At 42.2% G+C, this 17,693-nt stretch overlaps 3 protein-coding genes across 4 annotated transcripts; 2 read left to right on the top strand and 1 right to left on the bottom strand.

The window, feature by feature from the left end:
* Nucleotides 1-2,761: 2,761 nt before the first annotated feature.
* On the top strand, nucleotides 2,762-9,329 carry LOC136441633 (uncharacterized). Of its 2 annotated transcripts, none has more exons than XM_066438031.1 (15): nucleotides 2,762-2,854; nucleotides 3,181-3,336; nucleotides 3,940-4,045; nucleotides 4,394-4,499; nucleotides 4,902-5,084; nucleotides 5,546-5,666; nucleotides 6,076-6,205; nucleotides 6,537-6,640; nucleotides 6,747-6,885; nucleotides 7,172-7,285; nucleotides 7,769-7,930; nucleotides 8,187-8,307; nucleotides 8,648-8,773; nucleotides 8,974-9,014; nucleotides 9,206-9,329. In XM_066438031.1, exons 3-14 carry the CDS (start codon nucleotides 4,011-4,013, stop codon nucleotides 9,007-9,009), a joined length of 1,377 nt encoding a protein of 458 aa, XP_066294128.1. In that variant the 5' UTR covers nucleotides 2,762-2,854; nucleotides 3,181-3,336; nucleotides 3,940-4,010; the 3' UTR covers nucleotides 9,010-9,014; nucleotides 9,206-9,329. The 2 variants fall into 2 exon arrangements, with proteins under 2 accessions (XP_066294128.1, XP_066294127.1); XM_066438030.1 differs by having other exon boundaries at nucleotides 2,770-2,976.
* A 1,025-nt stretch (nucleotides 9,330-10,354) lies between these two features.
* On the top strand, nucleotides 10,355-12,053 carry LOC136441636 (uncharacterized). Its single transcript, XM_066438037.1, has 3 exons — nucleotides 10,355-10,648; nucleotides 11,187-11,410; nucleotides 11,732-12,053. The coding sequence occupies exons 1-3, from the start codon at nucleotides 10,403-10,405 to the stop codon at nucleotides 11,805-11,807; spliced, it is 546 nt and encodes a 181-aa protein (XP_066294134.1). The 5' UTR covers nucleotides 10,355-10,402; the 3' UTR covers nucleotides 11,808-12,053.
* Nucleotides 12,054-12,339: 286 nt separating this feature from the next.
* LOC136442476 (uncharacterized) lies at nucleotides 12,340-16,730 on the bottom strand. The gene is made up of 5 exons (XM_066439352.1): nucleotides 16,451-16,730; nucleotides 15,851-15,913; nucleotides 13,539-15,471; nucleotides 12,774-13,085; nucleotides 12,340-12,546 (listed from the first exon to the last, which is right to left on the bottom strand). Exons 3-5 carry the CDS (start codon nucleotides 13,659-13,661, stop codon nucleotides 12,373-12,375), a joined length of 609 nt encoding a protein of 202 aa, XP_066295449.1. The 5' UTR covers nucleotides 13,662-15,471; nucleotides 15,851-15,913; nucleotides 16,451-16,730; the 3' UTR covers nucleotides 12,340-12,372.
* Nucleotides 16,731-17,693: the final 963 nt, after the last annotated feature.

The following is a 17,693-nucleotide window of genomic DNA, read 5'->3' on the forward strand; positions in this document are numbered from 1 at the left end:
TTGCTGAATTAAAAAGGAATCAACATGAGTGACTTATAGTCTTCTTTTTTTGTATCAATCAGAGTGGTAAACATAACTCATTCTTAGTTAACTTTCACGAATGATGTCACTTACAAAGGTTTCACCTCGATTATGCAAACAAGGTTGTGTATATCTATGAGGTTATGATCTTTACCCAAATAGCACAAGTTGGTCAGGTCAAAGTATGGAAGTATTATATTTGGCAAAGAAGGCTATTCTAGTATTTTCTTATCATATATGAAAGAGGGCCTGCATGCCCTTTTTCGTAAGGCGTAATTCAGCCTTTTTCGTCTTCGTAATCCGTAGGCAGTCGCCCCAAATCAACGTAATCAGTACATAAGCCGTAACACGTAATTGGTCACTTTCTTTCAGTAACAGTTACCTTTATGCAACTTAAAGCGGAATCCGTAAGTTGCTAGTAAAGCGTAGGCTCTCAGTATTATGTCCGCGTGTCACTCCCATGTCAGAGGTGACTCACAGTAAGCTCCAGAGCGACCAGACAGGTTCTGCTTCGTTTCATGCAAGAGTAATACGGTGGCGGATCATCGATAAGATATCTCTAACATTGTCGTCCGATTTGTGCCTCACAGGTGGGAACAAATTTATCGTACAAATTCTAGATCTTTGAGGAATGTTTTCATTGCGACAGAGAAATTTATATATATATATAAAAGAGCGTACGACAGGTTACCATGTTGTCCTTGGTAGAGCTATGACATGGTACAATGAGACCGTACTTCCTTTAAATACGTTGGAGTGGAGTTGGGAGAACTTCAACGTATGTGGTAGCATATAGGTCCCTTATTAATTTAACATTAACCATTTGTCTCAATATATTGTATCATGCGTTTGACCAGGCGTGTGTAAATCGGGCACTTTTCAAAAACGACCTCTAGTACTACAGCCACACGGCGTTATGCTGAAGTAGTGGTGCATTACTAAAACTGACCATTAGGGGTCTCTTTTGATAGATGCAATGTGTACTTGCATGCCGTCTGGTAATTTCTTCAACAATAAGGTGCTACATTGCCTGTGATTATGTTATACCGGAATGATGCTCAGATAGGAACGTCTGGCAGGGGTTCTGGCAGAAAAAAGAGGAACAAAGCTGCAAAAGAATGTAGGACTTTCTTCATCTATTGCACAGGACGCACAATTTCTCACTTTGCAAAGGGCAACAGTAATACAGTAGATACTTTCTAATACTACTGTTTATAAAAAGATACGAGTCAGAGGGATGCAACGATTTTCTGTCTATCGATATATTGTTTATTGTTTATTGTTTATTTGCATGTGTACAATATAAAACAAAGATAAATAGAGCAAAGAATACATGCAGGGGAGGCCAGAAGCCTATAAGGCTTTTCGGGGGCCTCCCCTAAACTACACGAATGGAATTTTTACAAAATTATATATAATCAAAACTAAGAAAAATTAACGAAAGAAGAAATCGGAATTGTAACATAAATCCTAATGAAACAAATGAAAATAATAGGAATTTACAAAGTGAATTTTGAGTTGTAAACATAATAAGTATTATAATGAATAACAATTTATAAAGAAATAGGTCAAAATTATACAAAAATAACAATCATATGAAACATTCTGTCATCAGATACCTAAGGAAAAGTGGAAAACAAGGAAAACAAACAAATCAGGAGAAAGTAATACTAGGATGTTCTATGATATCTATCTTTAAAAGCTTTTTGAAACTGGCCAAGGACGAACAGGACTGTAGAATTTGGCTGAGTTTATTCCATACGGCGGGGCCTCTAAACATTATTGTATGTTGTTTTTGACTAGTTTTTGTCATAATTGGTCTTAAAAGATTATGTTGTCTCGTATAGTGGTGATGGATATCTGAGTTGAAATTTAAAAGACCTTTGTATTGTTCAGGTAGGGAAGAGCTATTATGGACAATTTTATGGACAAATAAGGCAATTTGAAATTTATTGATGTCAAATACAGTCATAACATTTAAATCACTAAACAGAGCTGCTGTGTGTGCTGTGAATGAAGCATTGGCTGCTATTCGTACAAAGCGCTTTTGAAGGAGGTAAACAGGATTGATGGATGTTGTGTAAAATACAATATAATTACAATAGAAATCCCACGGGGATGGTTTAAGAGCAAGTTGCATTTCCTGCTGTCATATTGGCCTTGGGTTTTCCACTCAGAACCCAGGGGTCCCGGGTTCGTATCCCCTGACGCCACCGATCTTGTACCCTTGGGAAAAAGGAACTTTACACGACTTTCCCCACTCCACCCAAGTGTAAAAGACGGGTACATTATGTGTGTGGGTCACGACATCAGCAATAGCTGCCTGTGTATTATATTGCACTGTTGCAATTAAATCTAAAATTCAAAATATTGGCATTGAGGAGAAAATTCAGATGGAACACGACCCCTTTGCGCGATTTGCGCGATTTCCCCATTGCCGAAAAGGCCAAATTTGTGAGATGTAGATGTTTTCCTTGCGTTCAGGATTGGTACTGCAGGTTAGGCTCTCATGTGATTATCCGCAAGGCAAGCTGATTTTCTCTCCCAAATATATTGCACGCCGCAAGCATTCAATAAGGTCCCAGAGATAGCCATAGTGTGCTCTTCGACTTATTCTATCTCGTAAGATCTATTTTTATGTCCTCACCGCATTCATGATCATTATCGTGTTACTTCGATTTCATAAGAATTCAACACTCTCTTTTAATCTAAAAGCCCGCTTGCTGATCACTCTCCCCCCCAGCATTTGAAATGGAACAACCCAGAAACGACCGGACACCGTGGAAACGATAGGGAAGGCTGAAGGGTGCTGTCTGGGATGACAGAGACCCCGGTGACTACCTTTTAACTGTTCACGTTTTTACTAGTTTGCTGTTCCCTGAATGGTCAGCATGAAGGCTTGCATATTTCTGTTGGTGGTCGGATTGGTCACCTTGACCACTGTGTACGCATATGGTGAGCAAAATTGAATATTTACTTTAACATATGTTACCATAGATCCCAATATCGATTCAAACTGAATCGACTGTTGTATCGGTCATTTTAAATGCTAAAGCCGTTATCCAGAATATATATCACATGTAATTAAACTGCAATGTGCAAAAATGGGAATCTTGGAAACACCATTATAAAAATAACTGCATATTGGGTTATCTCTAGTTGATGAGTACACGGACACGCTGACGGGCTGCGAGTGCTGGTTCGACAGTTCCCGGTGGGACTGCGCCTGTTGCCGCCCGGGCGGGTGCCAGTGCTGGGTCCCTCAACCCCACCGCTGCATCCCGTGCGGCACCAACTGTGGCGACTACCCCTCGTGTAGGTACAACTTCGTATCCTGCAGGATCTGCTGGTGATTCGTGCAGTTTGTGAATTTGTTTTCAACTAAGGATATTTATGATACATTCTATATAAACGCGATGCTACAACTAGTTTATTTCACATATGTTACACATGTTACATGACGGTGGTAAACCACGACATAATGAACTGTTAAGGTGTAGCTAAACATTTATATCATCTTAGACAATTCAGATACACGAAGTGTATGTGTGTGTGTTTCATATCACAGATGTTACGGCTCTCATGACTGCCATTCAAAGTATAGATTACAACATGATTTAGGTCATCCTGCAATGTAAACATACTACTTGTATTTGTTCCTCATCACCAAAAAGAACAAATTGTTGTTTTAGAGGTAACAAATACATGTCAGCATAAACGTTCACTTGATAAATAAGTATTCACTGTAAAGGTTTTAAGAAATAAGATAATAGAAAGCATTATTAGATAGCAAAGTAGTCCTATACCCTATCTATTCCCTGAAGAGCGTAGATAATTCCTTATGGCAGTATCATGAACTCATGCAGCTGTTTCTCTAGAGTCTAGACGCATAAGAAGGTGTTTCTTGTGCCCGTGCAGTCCCCTGGTCCATAGACAATGGTGTTGAGCATCACGTGGCCAGTTCGTGTCACCAGTGCGTGTGGACAGTCATGACCATGTTCCAGTCCATCTCTATACCAGCTGGGTATGTAGACATGTTTTGAACTTGCTAAAATGACAAATACAACCAAAAACGTCGTTTCTTTCATTTTCTAGAATCTTTTTAAGGCAATTTATGAAGGATGGACAAGGACGGACAATCCCCTTTTTGTTTTTCCATCTTCATGCTTGTTTTAATGCCATGTACCATATACATGTACATTGTATCTTCACACGAGACAGAAAAAAAGGTCGTGCCAAAACAAGTGATATGTAAACGTACGTGTGATCTTAAACATATTTAATGGAAGACTCTCAAGAGAACATAATCACAAATCCAAACAAAAACGTGTCTTGCAATGTTTTACAGATATTTCATGTTATTTGTTTTCAGTTTCGTCACCAAAACCTACAGTCCTTCCGATGACGACCTGGCCAACCCTGAGCGCGGCTGGTGGAAATATCAGGCTGTCAAAGCCTCGGATTACATCGTCCTATCGGTAATGAAAGTGATTTTGTGATCATTAGAATTTCCCTTTCTTAGAGGAATACAGCTACCTCTACCCGCGTTGGCTGTCAGTCAGCGAGTGAAGTCTCGGCGTGTTTAATTAGCTAATTTGAGCTGCACCCAAATATTCATAGTGAAGCACTACGGGTTCTTAGTAAAATGAGGTGACTTTTATGGCCACGTGACCTTACAGACACGTGACCCCTTTAATGGGTCAGTTGACAGGAAGTCTATACCGGCCCCCGTCTCTGTTACATGGTTACATGGCTGAAGGGCCTGTAGGAAGCACGGTTAATCCAATACAGTTTTGTGTTGGTTCCAAGATTCAATCGTTCACCAACACTAACGAAGATGTTAGTACTTACTTTTCATGCTAATTCAATATTGTCGCTAGGTCTCCCGGCTTCAGACGTTCAGAAGTGAGGGCCACACACTCATCTTCCGGTACTTCGTCCTGGACCTGTTCGTGAACTCGGACATCAGCGCCGCCTTCCTGACCAACCTGCAGGCGGACCTGGATAACGCTCGGCAGGCGGGAGTGAAGATCATCCCCCGCTTCAGCTACACACAGACATCGGTAGGTGTTGGGTACTAGTTGAAAGTGTTACACGGTTTTACACTCGACAAAATGAAAACAAGAAGCCATACCTCCGTGAAATATTTAGAGTTTTAGTTCTAGAATCTCTTCTAATTCACCATTGTATATTTCTAGCTAATTCTGTCTATGCAATTATCTGCTTACCTGTAGGACATGGACCCGGGCAGAGCCAAGCCTGCCGCACCAACTTGGACCTGGGCAAAATCAGCTTTCTCATATTCTCCAATTCCCCAGTTGCACCATTTCCCGTCATCTTGGACCCGGGCCAGCGGAAACAAACTTGCACACACACCAAGACAAAGAAACGAACGAACGAACGAACGAACAAACAAACAAACAAACAAACAACCAAGCAAATAAACAGACCGAAAATAATATCTCCCTTTTCAATGTGGTTTTAGAAAATGATTGATTTTTTCCATTCCCATGTAACGTTTCAGGGCGACTCTACTGACGCCCCCTTGTCCCAAGCAGTACGTCACGTGGCCCAACTAAAGCCGTACCTCCAGGCCAACGGTGACGTCATCGCAGTGTTGCAGGCGGGATTCATTGGAACATGGGGTAGGGTATATCTTAAGTGAAGTTATATCAGACGTAAAATGTGTAATCATAACTGCCCCTTAACAATCATCGTGCAATAACAGCTGAGCAGTTAACCTTGCTTGCTGCACAATCCCTATACTGCCATGTTCACATTTTCAAACCGGGGCGGGCAGCTTGCGGAAACGAAAATTATGATATCAAACACTACAAAACACACAAAAAATAGTCATGAGCATAATTGGCTTATATTTGTTGATAACCACTTCAATTATTACTTACAGCAAACAACCCGACATTTTGGAAATGTGACCATATATGACGAAGATCAACTGCTAGAATATCATGGGAGTCACCAATATCACGGGAGTCACCGGCCACTGTTTTGGAATTTTTACCAACCGCAGTTCCATTGTTCTGTACCCTACAGGAGAGTGGTATTACAGCGACAACTACAGCACGCTGAACAGTGTGGGGAACCCCATCGTGGTGACAGATGACGACTGGGCCAGACGTGTCACACTGTTGGATGCGGTTTTGGATGCGGTTCCAAACGACAGGTTGTACTTCACACTTAATGGTATAGCCCTGTTAGTATACGTAGGCGACTACCCTCAGTGCCATCGGCCATTAAGAAGAGTGTCTATTAGAAAAAGATTGATACCGTACGTGTTATTCAAAACAACGTCAAAATAACCTTAAGCACAGAAATGTTCTATTATGTTGAAGGACTCCCCAATCATTATCTCTAAGGAAAGATGTTGCGAAGTTTCAAAATGTCTGCATATGTTTGCCAGTACATATCTACAAAGCTATCCAAAATGATCGAAGTAGATAGATGATGGTAGATATTCATATGGCTAAATCATATCTTTATACATGTATTTGTAGAATGGTCCAGATACGATACATGAAGTACAAGAAGAGGTTCACCGGAGACGACTCCCCCCTGACCGAATCTGAGGGTCGCTCTGGGTCCAAGAAAGCACGAATCGGTATCTTATCACTTGTCTTTGACTTTGGAATCGCATTTGTCTTCGCACTGTTGTGGCAGATTGTCAGAGCTTTTCGGATTATCGCAATATGCTTATCATAATCCAGGCCACCACAATGACTGTTTCCTGGCCAGTGACAGAGACTGGGGAACGTTCCAGGACCTGACTGTGGACTATCCCTACCTGTCAGCTGACACCACATACACGGTTATGGGCGGAGAGACCTGCAACTATAACCCTCCACGGTAAGGGCGCGGTGCGTTTGTGCGAGTAACTGTGCGTATGGGCTAACAAATGCTGTTTTTTTTACTGTTCAATCGTTTGGAAAAAATCTAGAGAGGCTTTGTAGCCTGAGTACCATCCTCCGGTGTGACCGCTGGCTAAAAAAAATCGCTTGCCAACCAAGGATTACAAATACAAATGTTACTCAGGCTACTATGTGATTATACTAAATGATCCAATTTTTGCATTCTAGCATATAGCTGATTTCAATTCATTATTGTTGCATGTACATGTATTGTCACGATCCAGGTCCTCCTGTGATACAGCCGAGCGTGAGTTAGCGCTCTTCCACTGGTCCTACCTCAACCCCGGCTTCCAGCAGGATGTCACAAACGAATGGAAGCAACAAGGCTGTTATGATAGGTAGGCTGAAACTTTGAGCTCACTTCTTTAGCGTAAATCAAATTGTTAGTCCATCACTCGCTGTTCCCCTTCCACGATTTAAAGCAATCCACAGGCTACCAATGATGGGGCTAGCAGAGTTTAATGGGTGATTCATAGTTTGAATATGACTGATATATTTGTCACTTTTTCACTATAACGCCTTGTAGGCATTGGTCAAATTAACGGGCAACAAAATATGCAATATCAAATATATGTATCCTCGAGACAAAATGAAAGACGATAATTTGAGCTCTATGCATGTAGTAGCTGGTACTATCTAGACGTGTTTGTCGAGGAGGATAAGGGACGACTTTACCAACGATGTAGCTGTCGACTTAAACTCAGCAGCACTGCGGATAGGTTTCGCCTAAAGGCGCTGCTACTTTTAACCTGGACGGCATTAAACGCATGTATACAGCCATGGATAGAAATAGAGATTTCAAAGTTATTTTTGCCATGCAGAATCGGGCGCCATCTTGGGTACCGGTTGGAGCTGGTATCCGGTACGTACCGGAGCGCGGTACCGCAGGGAGGGACGTTTTGCGGCAGACTGGAGATCAGGAATGTCGGGTACGCCGCGCCCTTCAACCCGCGGCAGGTCAGAATCGTCCTGCTGAAGGACAGGTGAGTGAACAACGTTTTTTTTCATTATCATATCTAAAATATATATAAATAAAGATGAGAATGCCACTCTGTGGCGTATGGTAGGAAGCGATTACTAACTGCGAAAATGTTGACAATATTCTCATTTTTCAACCGAATTGAGTGGTATTTTGGTGCTTTTCTCACATAACCAAGTGTAACTTTTAAGTTGTTTCAATGCATGTTTGTCTGAAGTAAACGTCAACGCCTTATCTTGCCTCTACCGTTCCCGTTGCAGTGTCATCGTGACGTCATTGGTGGTGACAGGTGTAGACCCACGTGACTGGCATCCGGGTTCTTTGCACTCTGTTCCCATCTCTGTGCAGTTGCCTAGCAACCTGGCGTCAGGAAACTATCAGGTGGGTGCAGACTTCGCCCTGTACTCAAAGTCAAATCCTATTTATACATTAAAAGATTATGACCAAAATAGCTTAAAAGTAATTAGTAACATGACAACTTGGCTGAAGCACCGTCCAACTCTTAGATATATAGTTACATATAGATATACATATAGAGAGATAGTAGTGATAGTAGTAGTAGTGGTAGTAGTAGTAGTAGTAGTAGTAGTAGTAGTAGTAGTAGTAGTAGTAGTAGTAGTAGTAGTAGAAGTATTTTCTGAGAGTATTCATGGAATAAAGAATGACTAGGATGTCGTAGAAAAAAAATAAGAAAAATAATTGCCCCCATCGTTCTCCGTAGGTGTTCCTGTGGCTGTCCGACCCCAGCCCGACCATCTCAGACCGCCCGGAGTTCAGCATCCTCCTGGCGAACACCGGAGTACCGGACCCGCTCACCGGCCTCAACAACCTCGGACACACACTGCAGGTACTCAGCAACATTCAACCATTTTAACATGCATTTATACATTGAAGATGTTGTCACCAGATTTTGGCATCTACACATGTATGTACAATTCATGAAGGTGTTTCTCTAAAGTTCATATTGCACCATATAATTTTGTTTTGATAGTCTTACAGTCTACCATCATATCAAAATAATGTTTTTTTTTTTTTTTCATTTTGCAGGTGCAGCCGACTGGGGCCGACTCACCGTCTTGCTGATGCAGGTGACTACATTTAAGCGCATCTTCAATTCAGTGAGAGTTGAAGATGTAATATGTTATCGTCACTGTTAACGAAGACGAGACATGCGTTTTCGTTCCTAGTTATCAAAAACGTTATCAACGAATATACACACGTATACAAGTTATCATGAATCCGGAGAACCGCTGCTTAACTACTAACACTTATTTTCCAGTGATGTACTACTGACAACGCAGACGGTATTCCTTCAATGACGCCAGGGGTAGTGCAGGTGAAGCCCTCATACTGATCAAGCAATAGAGAATAAACTGATATTAATCTCATAAACAGTTACGTAATTTGTTGCCTGTTTCTTCCTTTAAATCGGCAGACAGACTAGAAACCCACTGCGTACAATAAAGGAACCATTTGTGCTTTTACGGCAATTTCCATAGAAGACGTATACCCTCTTTACGCAGCAAAAGATAGATATTGATATAGTTATTGATTGCTTGATTGATTTACAGATAAAAACTTAACTAGATGTAGTTTGTCTGATTTGACAAAACATTATTTTAAGTTCATAGTCAGAAGCCCCTGAAAAACCGTAGCTGCAGACTCGGCATTCGACCTTCAACTTTAGAGGCTCATGGTCAGGGGACTTTAACAACCACGTGACCCTGTGACCGTTCATGTGACCTGTGAAGTGACTGTGACGAGAACTAGAAAATGACGCGTTTCACTAGGAGTGAGGGTGGTTATTCGACCTTCAACATTAATGACGTTATGGACTTTGACGAGAACGTCACTATGTCACAGTCCCTGTGACGTAATTGTGACGCGTTTCCCTTTGATTGCTTCTGCTGATTGTTGAAAATGCTTGATATTCATAAAAAGGAGCGATGCTATGTGAACTTACTGAATCAGAAATGTTGTACACAAAACAACACTGCACAGTACCGGATGCCTCAGTCACTAGTGATACTTACATACGCGCCCTAGAATTTGCCCACACGCCCTAACAAATAAGAAAACATTCCGCCATATCTACTTGTTTGATACAATGTCCGCTGATAAGGTGTGTAAATACCTTAAACAATCATAGCCAGGTGAGTTTGCATTAGTCAAAGTTACACCGCATCGCTATGGTTGGTGGAGTTGAAATACAAGCTATTGTTTTAAAATAAACTTTCATGACATGAATATAATGCGAACTTTAAAAGCTCTTGGAAAATACGATCTTCGCGCATAAGTCTAGCACAGCACAGCACGGCAAGCACAAGTGCATGTTAATTCGTCCTCACTTTATCAACCAATTAGAGTATGTGTGTTTTGTCTTTAACACTACTTACACATTCTAAACATTATTGACCATTACTCATAGTTACCATACGTACTCGCAGATACCACATAAGACACCAGCGGGAGGTAGATGACGGCGCACTATTGCGGAAAAATGTCTGTCAGCGGGTTAGTTTTTTGTCTCCTCCTGTCGTTTTTGTTGGAGGGATGTTCTCCGTGTTCTCCGCCGATGAACTGGATCCATCAGACGGTGGAACAGCGCGCGGCCATGGCTCATAAGGTCGTGTACGCCACGGATGTCGGACATCAGAACGTCGTTATGAACCCACTAGGCGCGTCGTACAACGGCCAGTTTGACGTGCACTGTGTGCTGAAGGTGGGTTATTTCATATATAAAGATTTATTCCCATAGAGGAGGCTATAAATGTAATGAAGTGAAGTCTGCTTAGACAACAGAAAATTCGTTTGTACATTTTTTCGTTCTTTCATCGTGTGTTGTTTCTGGTCACGTATGAAGTGCTCTGTGAGTAGTTGTAATCTTTCACCATATGAAGTTATGATCATCAATAAGGTTCAATCAGATTGAACCTCCTTGATATTATAGATTGAATCGGTTGTTGCGGTCATAACGTAACCTATACGTAGTACATGTGTGCTGAATTTAAAGTAAACGGCCATCTATGTTACCCAGTTCCATTACTGATTTTTATATCATTTCGGTTATACCGGTACCAGGCAAAGGCAAAGGTAAACTAATATATGTATATGATATATAACTGTTGTCTGCATAAAAATGTACGAGTGTACGGTGAAAAACATTTTGCTGATTGAATCCCTCCGGCTTTGTACATTATGACTGGAAAGACAAATTATAAAGGACATTTGAGTAATTGTGATTTAAATTTGTATATTAGGGAGATGCATTCCAGTCCAACCCGGTAACAGCGGCGGACATGGGCATCATCCCGCACCTCTGCACGTCCCACACCGTGAAGGAGGGCAGGTCGTACTTCCTGTTCCTCATGGGCAGCGAGGAGGAAGTCGTCACGGTGCACGAGGTCAACTACGAGATCGGGGTCTTCGACGATCTCGAAGGGTATCGCGAGATCTTCGACCGCGAGTTCGAATTCTACAGCAGGTGAAGTTATAGACTTTTCGCAAGCGTTGTTTTTGTCCTCTAAGTTCATGTGCCTTTTGTAGTCTCTTGGTGATACACTATGGAGTAATTGCAACAGCAAAGATCAAGGAAATACAATTAGAGTCTTAGAGCTGTATGTATACATAGTTGGTGTCATCCAGCCAAAATAAAATGTAACATAATGCTCTGTCACATGTATTGTTGCATTTCGTTTTCTCAATGTATTTTCTGGCTGAAATTGATATAACGATGTCTATGTTTAGAAATAGTTTCACTTTTGTAGTTCTAATATTCGTGATGTGTTAACCATCTTTTACTCAGGTGCCTTGGAATGGTCTCTCCAGCCAGACGACCCAACACAGCAGCGGAACCCGTGCAACACAACACAAGTATATAGCCCGCACATGCCAATACAACAACCATGCAAGTCAACTCAACGACATCACCCATACATGTCACTACGACTATAAAACCGATACAAGTCGCCACGACACCAACAAGATGACCGACCCATGACGTCATAAGTTAACATGGCGGCGCCCATTGACTCGAGGGTGAAACAGAATAGGATTTTGCTCTGGCAAACCCTGTAATTAACCTGTATGATCAAACTGTTTTGTTGACACGTACGTATGAACAGCCATAACGTTTGTTAAAGACATATTGTATTGGGAGTAAAAGAAAAGCAACTTGTTGTCATAAAGGTACATTTATTGCTTTTAGATTTAAAGCGAAGATTGCAATATGTATTTCAGTATCATATCTAACGCAACTGTGTATGTACGTAGCTTAGATGCGTTCAAGCTGAATAAAAGCTAATAAAAAAATAATTAAATGGTGTTACGTAATTCAAGCTATCTGACCTCAAAGGGATACCAGGCATAATCCTTGGAAGCTTTTCTCTGAATTTTAAGTTTTAAGAATTCCCTAAATAAGCCACTCTTTACAATCTACTGCTACATTCAAGACAAATTACGCATCGCGATGAAACATCCAAGTAGCATGGTGAGACGAGAAGCAGTTCCGCTAGGTGCCGCTCCTACCGGACCGGGCGTAGTCGTGGTCTTGGGCGTTTTCGTGGTCGTATCCACCGGTGTGACGTCACACCGGAAGCGGCCCAAGCCCTCCTCAAATATCTGCCGTTACAGAGAAGGAAAGAGATCCTGATGATACATGTCCCTGTTTATGTTGCATGTCCTTTTTTCGTGATAACTATATTTCATGTAATGTATTAAACCAACGTTCAGCATTGAAAAATATGTGCATTAACAATTTTCCGACAGTATTCGGTAATAACATTCTGGGCGATCACGAAAAAATGTTCATATGCTAACTTTAGGTAAGTTTTCATCTCAAAACTCACCTGGATGTTGTCACTTGTGTATTCATACACCCCTTGCTCGTGGTTCACTTCGTCAATGATGTAGTATCCATCCGGCTGGTCGTACCACAGGAAGAGAAAGTAGTTCCTCCCCTCCCTGACCTCGTGCGCGGTGCATGCGCCGCCGAACGGGCTGGGCACGCCCATGTTCTGGACGTGGAAAGTCGCCGCGGGCTGACCGCCGCCCTTCAGGACGCAACGCAGGGCGAACTGGGTCCAGTAGGACACGCCGTTCGGGTGTGTGGTCCGGTTGTAGTGGAGCTGGTCGGTCGCGACCACGATCCATTCCGCGTTCTGTAAAAGAAATCAGTTTCATGGCCTTTGAATTACATTTAGAAATTACTGGTCACCTTTCTTTGCCCTTCTTCTGTCGGTACTGCATAACAAGAACTGGGCCGGGTCTCAGCGCCAAACCGCACCAAACCACCCATAGCTTGTCAGGGTGCCTGATTCAGAGCTAGTTGTGATCTTTGAGTCTTTTGAAGTTTTTTTCAAGAAAACTGATTTTTACAACGCAGCCACATCAAGACATTTTGCTACGCAGACGACGTCTTTAGGTCCCTCAACACACCACACCACACCACACACCATACCACACCACACCACACACATGCACCACACTACACGATTCAGCCACGGTTTAATCATCAACGTTTGTTACGAGGAATTCTGCATGCTTAGTCTAACTCTTCAATACACACGTGTACTTATGTATCAGCTCAACATTGCTAAGCGTAAGTAGCTCACCTGAATGCGAGTCTGTAGTGGAAGGGGTTTCCAGCCTACGGGCTCCGAGCACGGGAACACGGGACCGAGGTGAACCATCAGGACAAGGAACGTCCCGAACACGACTGTCACTGCCACCGACATGACAGCTTTTCCTTTTCTTAGCAAACCCAAATCTACTTCAACCACCGCCCAGAATATTCACCGCACAAGTGACCCAGGAATCTGTTGTTTGTTGGCATCCCATCGACGGCGTTTCCTTGCCAACATTCGCACATTGTCTCCTATATTAGTCATCGTGATAACGTTGCTATCCAATTTTCAAGTAGCACTTTTTGTTGCTTTTCTAGTGATCAGCGGACGCGGGGGTCCTTTCAACTGGACATGCTTTATTCTACCAAGGCGAATTGAACCTCTTTGGTTTTACCAGTCGAGGGAGTGATGAAATCTATGGATATCATGTGTCGTACTTGGCATTTTTATTGCCATGCCACTTCTTTGCCTCCCTTAACACAACAACAACAAGGATAATCCGTACGGTTGCAGTAAGTTTACAGTAGGTACAGTGATTTTTTTTAGACTTGCTTTCAGTTGACACTGTGTGCTGCTGTCCCCTCTTTTGTTGCTTGATTTTTTCAGCCCAGCTCTACAACCTTGACCTATTTACACCTTCAATTCTAGCTGACTGACGACGTGTTACTTTCTACTTTGCTTAGGAATGGTCGGCCTACCGCTTAGCTAAGGACAATCTCACAATCGTCTCACGACAGGTTTACGACAGAAAGTTTGGACCATTTTAAGGACAGTACAGTAGACTAGTGGTTGTGTCGTAAAGAAATGAACCTGTCTTGTTACGAAAATGTTGTAGACGGTCGGTCCTGTGATAACCTCCATATAAATCGTACGACATATGTGACACCGACTGAAACAACTATAACAACCAAGCTAACTGAATAACTTGTCTTTCCAGTGTTTCCAACAAACCCCACCCCACACTAAATTCTGGTTACCAGAAGTCCAATAGGGTAACGAGGATGTAGGTATCAATGTACAATCTAAAGAGGGTAAACAATTACAATTTAATTACAGGTTTATGGCTGGAGACGGACAAAGCACACTAGCGTTACTTAGAGTTGGGCACTCAGGTAACATAGCACACATCAGCACAAGGGTGAAACGGTACAACATGCATGATTTAGTAGATACATGCAAGCATACTAATTGATATTAAAGAAGTATTTGAACTTAAACGTGCTCTGGGTTTCATATGACTGATATCCCTTAATAACATGTACAACTGTGAAGATCTGTCATACACTAGATTAGAACAGGGAAATGTACCTGTTGTATATCTTCACTAATTCTTATCTACGTCAGAATTATAGACCACAAAGCATAATGATTATAAGGTTTCCCTAACTACCGCGACTGCCTCCTTGGGGGGTATACAAGTAAAAAGCGAGCACACATCATATGAAGTGATGATTTCATCTTCTGCTACATTGATGTCTTTGATTTTGTGGACAAGCTCTGCACTATTCTGTACGTGATGCTGAGACTTCCCCACTAATGGTCCCAAGATCTTAGCTAGATGACTTGCTAGGTTGTAAGTGACTGATCCTATACTGGATCGTAGAGGGACGCCTGGTACTTGTACATGTGTATCCGTAAAACTACTTCACTTTGTAGAATAGATTTGCAACCTTAAAGCTAAAACTACCGCATTGAACAAGTCGCCAAACTGATTTTGCCAGTTTTCCTCGTTGTAGTGAACGACTAAACTTCTAAAGCAACATGGCGGTTGTCGCTATGACAAGAAAAGCTGCGGCTGCCATGGCAGGGAGGCTCATTTTCGTCTCGGCAGCGCCCCCTACACAGCCGTCCTCGTCACAACAAGACACGCAGGAGAAAACGCTGTCTTCCAGCTTACAGGCTGCCGGGTTGGCCGCCTTACCTGCAAGGAAAATATCATTAACGTGTTCTTCATCCGTTCTTTGTTAGGCTACCTTCGCCAAGAATGTTAACTTTAGTTAGCGTTTGTATGTGGTTTAGCAGCATAACTTCAGAAGCTAAGACTGTACTGTCATTGAATTTGGCATGTTGTTAGGTCTTGTTCTATCCAGGAAATAAATGGCCCCTGTTGGATTTCTTTGGTACTGCAGGTTTTATTGTCTCTTTGTCTTTAATTTCTATGTATTTGATTAGCTCATTAGTACCTTATACAGTAATTCACATTATGTGTTATATAATGATATATGTTGAAAATTGATTATATGGAGTGTATGATAATGGAGTAATTGTAAAGGAGTGCTGTGCATACAACTGTCTCTCACCTGCATCACACGCGGCTTTAGTGTCACAGCGATTTTTCCAGCCCTCTCCTTTGTCGCGAAACTCTGAGAAAATGCCACAACATTGTGTAAATTTGTCTAGTCACATTATCCTAGTGATAGATTAAGAAGATTTGGTCCCACCATTGTCATGCCATCTTAAACCGTGACACCCGTCATACATGACTACCTTGGCTCTCTGCACTAAATACATGCACGTCCCACGCGCTGATGAGTCTTAGCCACCGTCACACATACAATAACCTACAAAACTCAAGGCCGAACCAACGTGTACTAGCGGCTTATTGCACTTGTCTATGCACAAAATAAAGACGTCAGTTCCACTCCATCCAGACTACTTACATTGTTCATTGAACTACAAACTGCCCCACATATGTCCCCTTATTTCTTATCATGGTCTATAAATATAACGTTACCATCGGCCGCCATTGTGTCAAACACTCATGCTTTATACTGAAGACGTCGTTCAAACCTTCGTGTTTATTCCACCATTCTATGTGCAGTATATATAGTATCTATGTACCACCACAAAGCGTCCGTGCCACCAAAGCCACCATGTAAGTGTATAATTCTAGTGCCTACTGGAATGGGTGGTTACACAGAGTTGGTTGACGGAACATGTGACCAGTGTCTGCTCCAGACAGTCAGCCCGTGTGCGCTCGTAGGTGCACCAGGGACACTTCAGGGCACAACCTGCAGCAGGAAAATACAAAATAAGAATCACATAATTGTGTGGACTAATTACCTGTTTGCAAGATCCCACAATAGAGACATTTTGCAACGCAATTTGATGATAAACAAACATAAGCCAACAGAATTTCAACGATAGCAACCAAGCAAATATCAAGCAATCCGAAATAAAGTGCAAATATTTTCATGAATGGATGTTGAAATCGTGGACGTCAACTCAATAATTGTCAGCACACAAAAAAGATGGCAGAGTTCAGCCATTTTATTACAAGAGCCGCAGACAAGAGAAAGAAGCCACTCAAAAAGGCTTTATTCACGTTCCTTATAGCAAACTACTTGAGTAGTAGTGATAGAGCCAAACTAGGCGAAATCGCCTCAACTGCCCCCTCAACGATTTCGCCTAGTTATGACACCGAAAAGAAAGATGCAAATGAATGACCACGGAGGGGGAGGGGCATATGGTAACCATGGAGGGACTTGGTCTATGCAAATGAGTTCACTAGTCTATGCAGATGAGTTCACATGACGACCATGGCGGGTGGGGCGGTAGGTGTATAAAGGATTGCAGGGGAACTACTGCTAGACACACTACACTTTGGTCTATATATGGAGAATTACGGAGAAGATGGCTGCACATGATTATGACAACAACATGCTGCCATCTGTGTGTGCTGAAAGACGACAGTCAGAGGAGACGTGGCGGGAGACTGTGGCTATTCTACAACACCTGCTATATCGCAAGACTGGTGGATCCTTTAAGGGAGCACACCCCAGTTTCTTGCCCCCATTGAAGCCTATAGTTAAGAGGGTTTTTTCATGGACGCCGCGTTGAAAGAAAAAAATTTCTCAGGAAACAACACCTATATAGAAAGGAAACACGTACCCTACGGTCTAACATATCTGATTTACAAGAAAATTCTAGTACTTAGAATCTCACAATAGTAGTTTTCTCGAGGTATGTCGAAAGCCCATAGCAGTGACGTAATCGGCCAGGCGCCATGGGCGAGTCACTGTTTGCGGCCTCGGAGCGATACCCGGAAGCGAAGATCCGTCGACAAAAACGTACCGAAAACAACGTATAGGGGTTGAATTTTATACAAACAGTGATCTGGATGCACTACCCTAATTTTTCACC

Source organism: Branchiostoma lanceolatum, chromosome 9, assembly GCF_035083965.1.
Source record: "Branchiostoma lanceolatum isolate klBraLanc5 chromosome 9, klBraLanc5.hap2, whole genome shotgun sequence".
NCBI lineage: Eukaryota > Metazoa > Chordata > Leptocardii > Amphioxiformes > Branchiostomatidae > Branchiostoma > Branchiostoma lanceolatum.

Excerpts from the sequence above, each read along its gene's own strand:
- LOC136441636 (XM_066438037.1), top strand. The coding sequence starts at position 10,403 with ATGACGGCGCACTATTGCGGAAAAATGTCTGTCAGCGGGTTAGTTTTT. Across the intron at positions 10,649-11,186 it reads ACGTGCACTGTGTGCTGAAG|GGAGATGCATTCCAGTCCAA; the intron begins GTGGGTTATTTC and ends TTTGTATATTAG. Across the intron at positions 11,411-11,731 it reads GAGTTCGAATTCTACAGCAG|GTGCCTTGGAATGGTCTCTC; the intron begins GTGAAGTTATAG and ends TCTTTTACTCAG.
- LOC136441633 (XM_066438030.1), top strand. The coding sequence starts at position 2,904 with ATGGTCAGCATGAAGGCTTGCATATTTCTGTTGGTGGTCGGATTGGTC. Across the intron at positions 4,500-4,901 it reads CGGATTACATCGTCCTATCG|GTCTCCCGGCTTCAGACGTT; the intron begins GTAATGAAAGTG and ends TATTGTCGCTAG. Across the intron at positions 5,085-5,545 it reads TCAGCTACACACAGACATCG|GGCGACTCTACTGACGCCCC; the intron begins GTAGGTGTTGGG and ends GTAACGTTTCAG.
- LOC136442476 (XM_066439352.1), bottom strand. The coding sequence starts at position 13,661 with ATGTCGGTGGCAGTGACAGTCGTGTTCGGGACGTTCCTTGTCCTGATG. Across the intron at positions 13,086-13,538 it reads CACTACAGACTCGCATTCAG|AACGCGGAATGGATCGTGGT; the intron begins GTGAGCTACTTA and ends TTTCTTTTACAG. Across the intron at positions 12,547-12,773 it reads ACACAAGTGACAACATCCAG|ATATTTGAGGAGGGCTTGGG; the intron begins GTGAGTTTTGAG and ends CTGTAACGGCAG.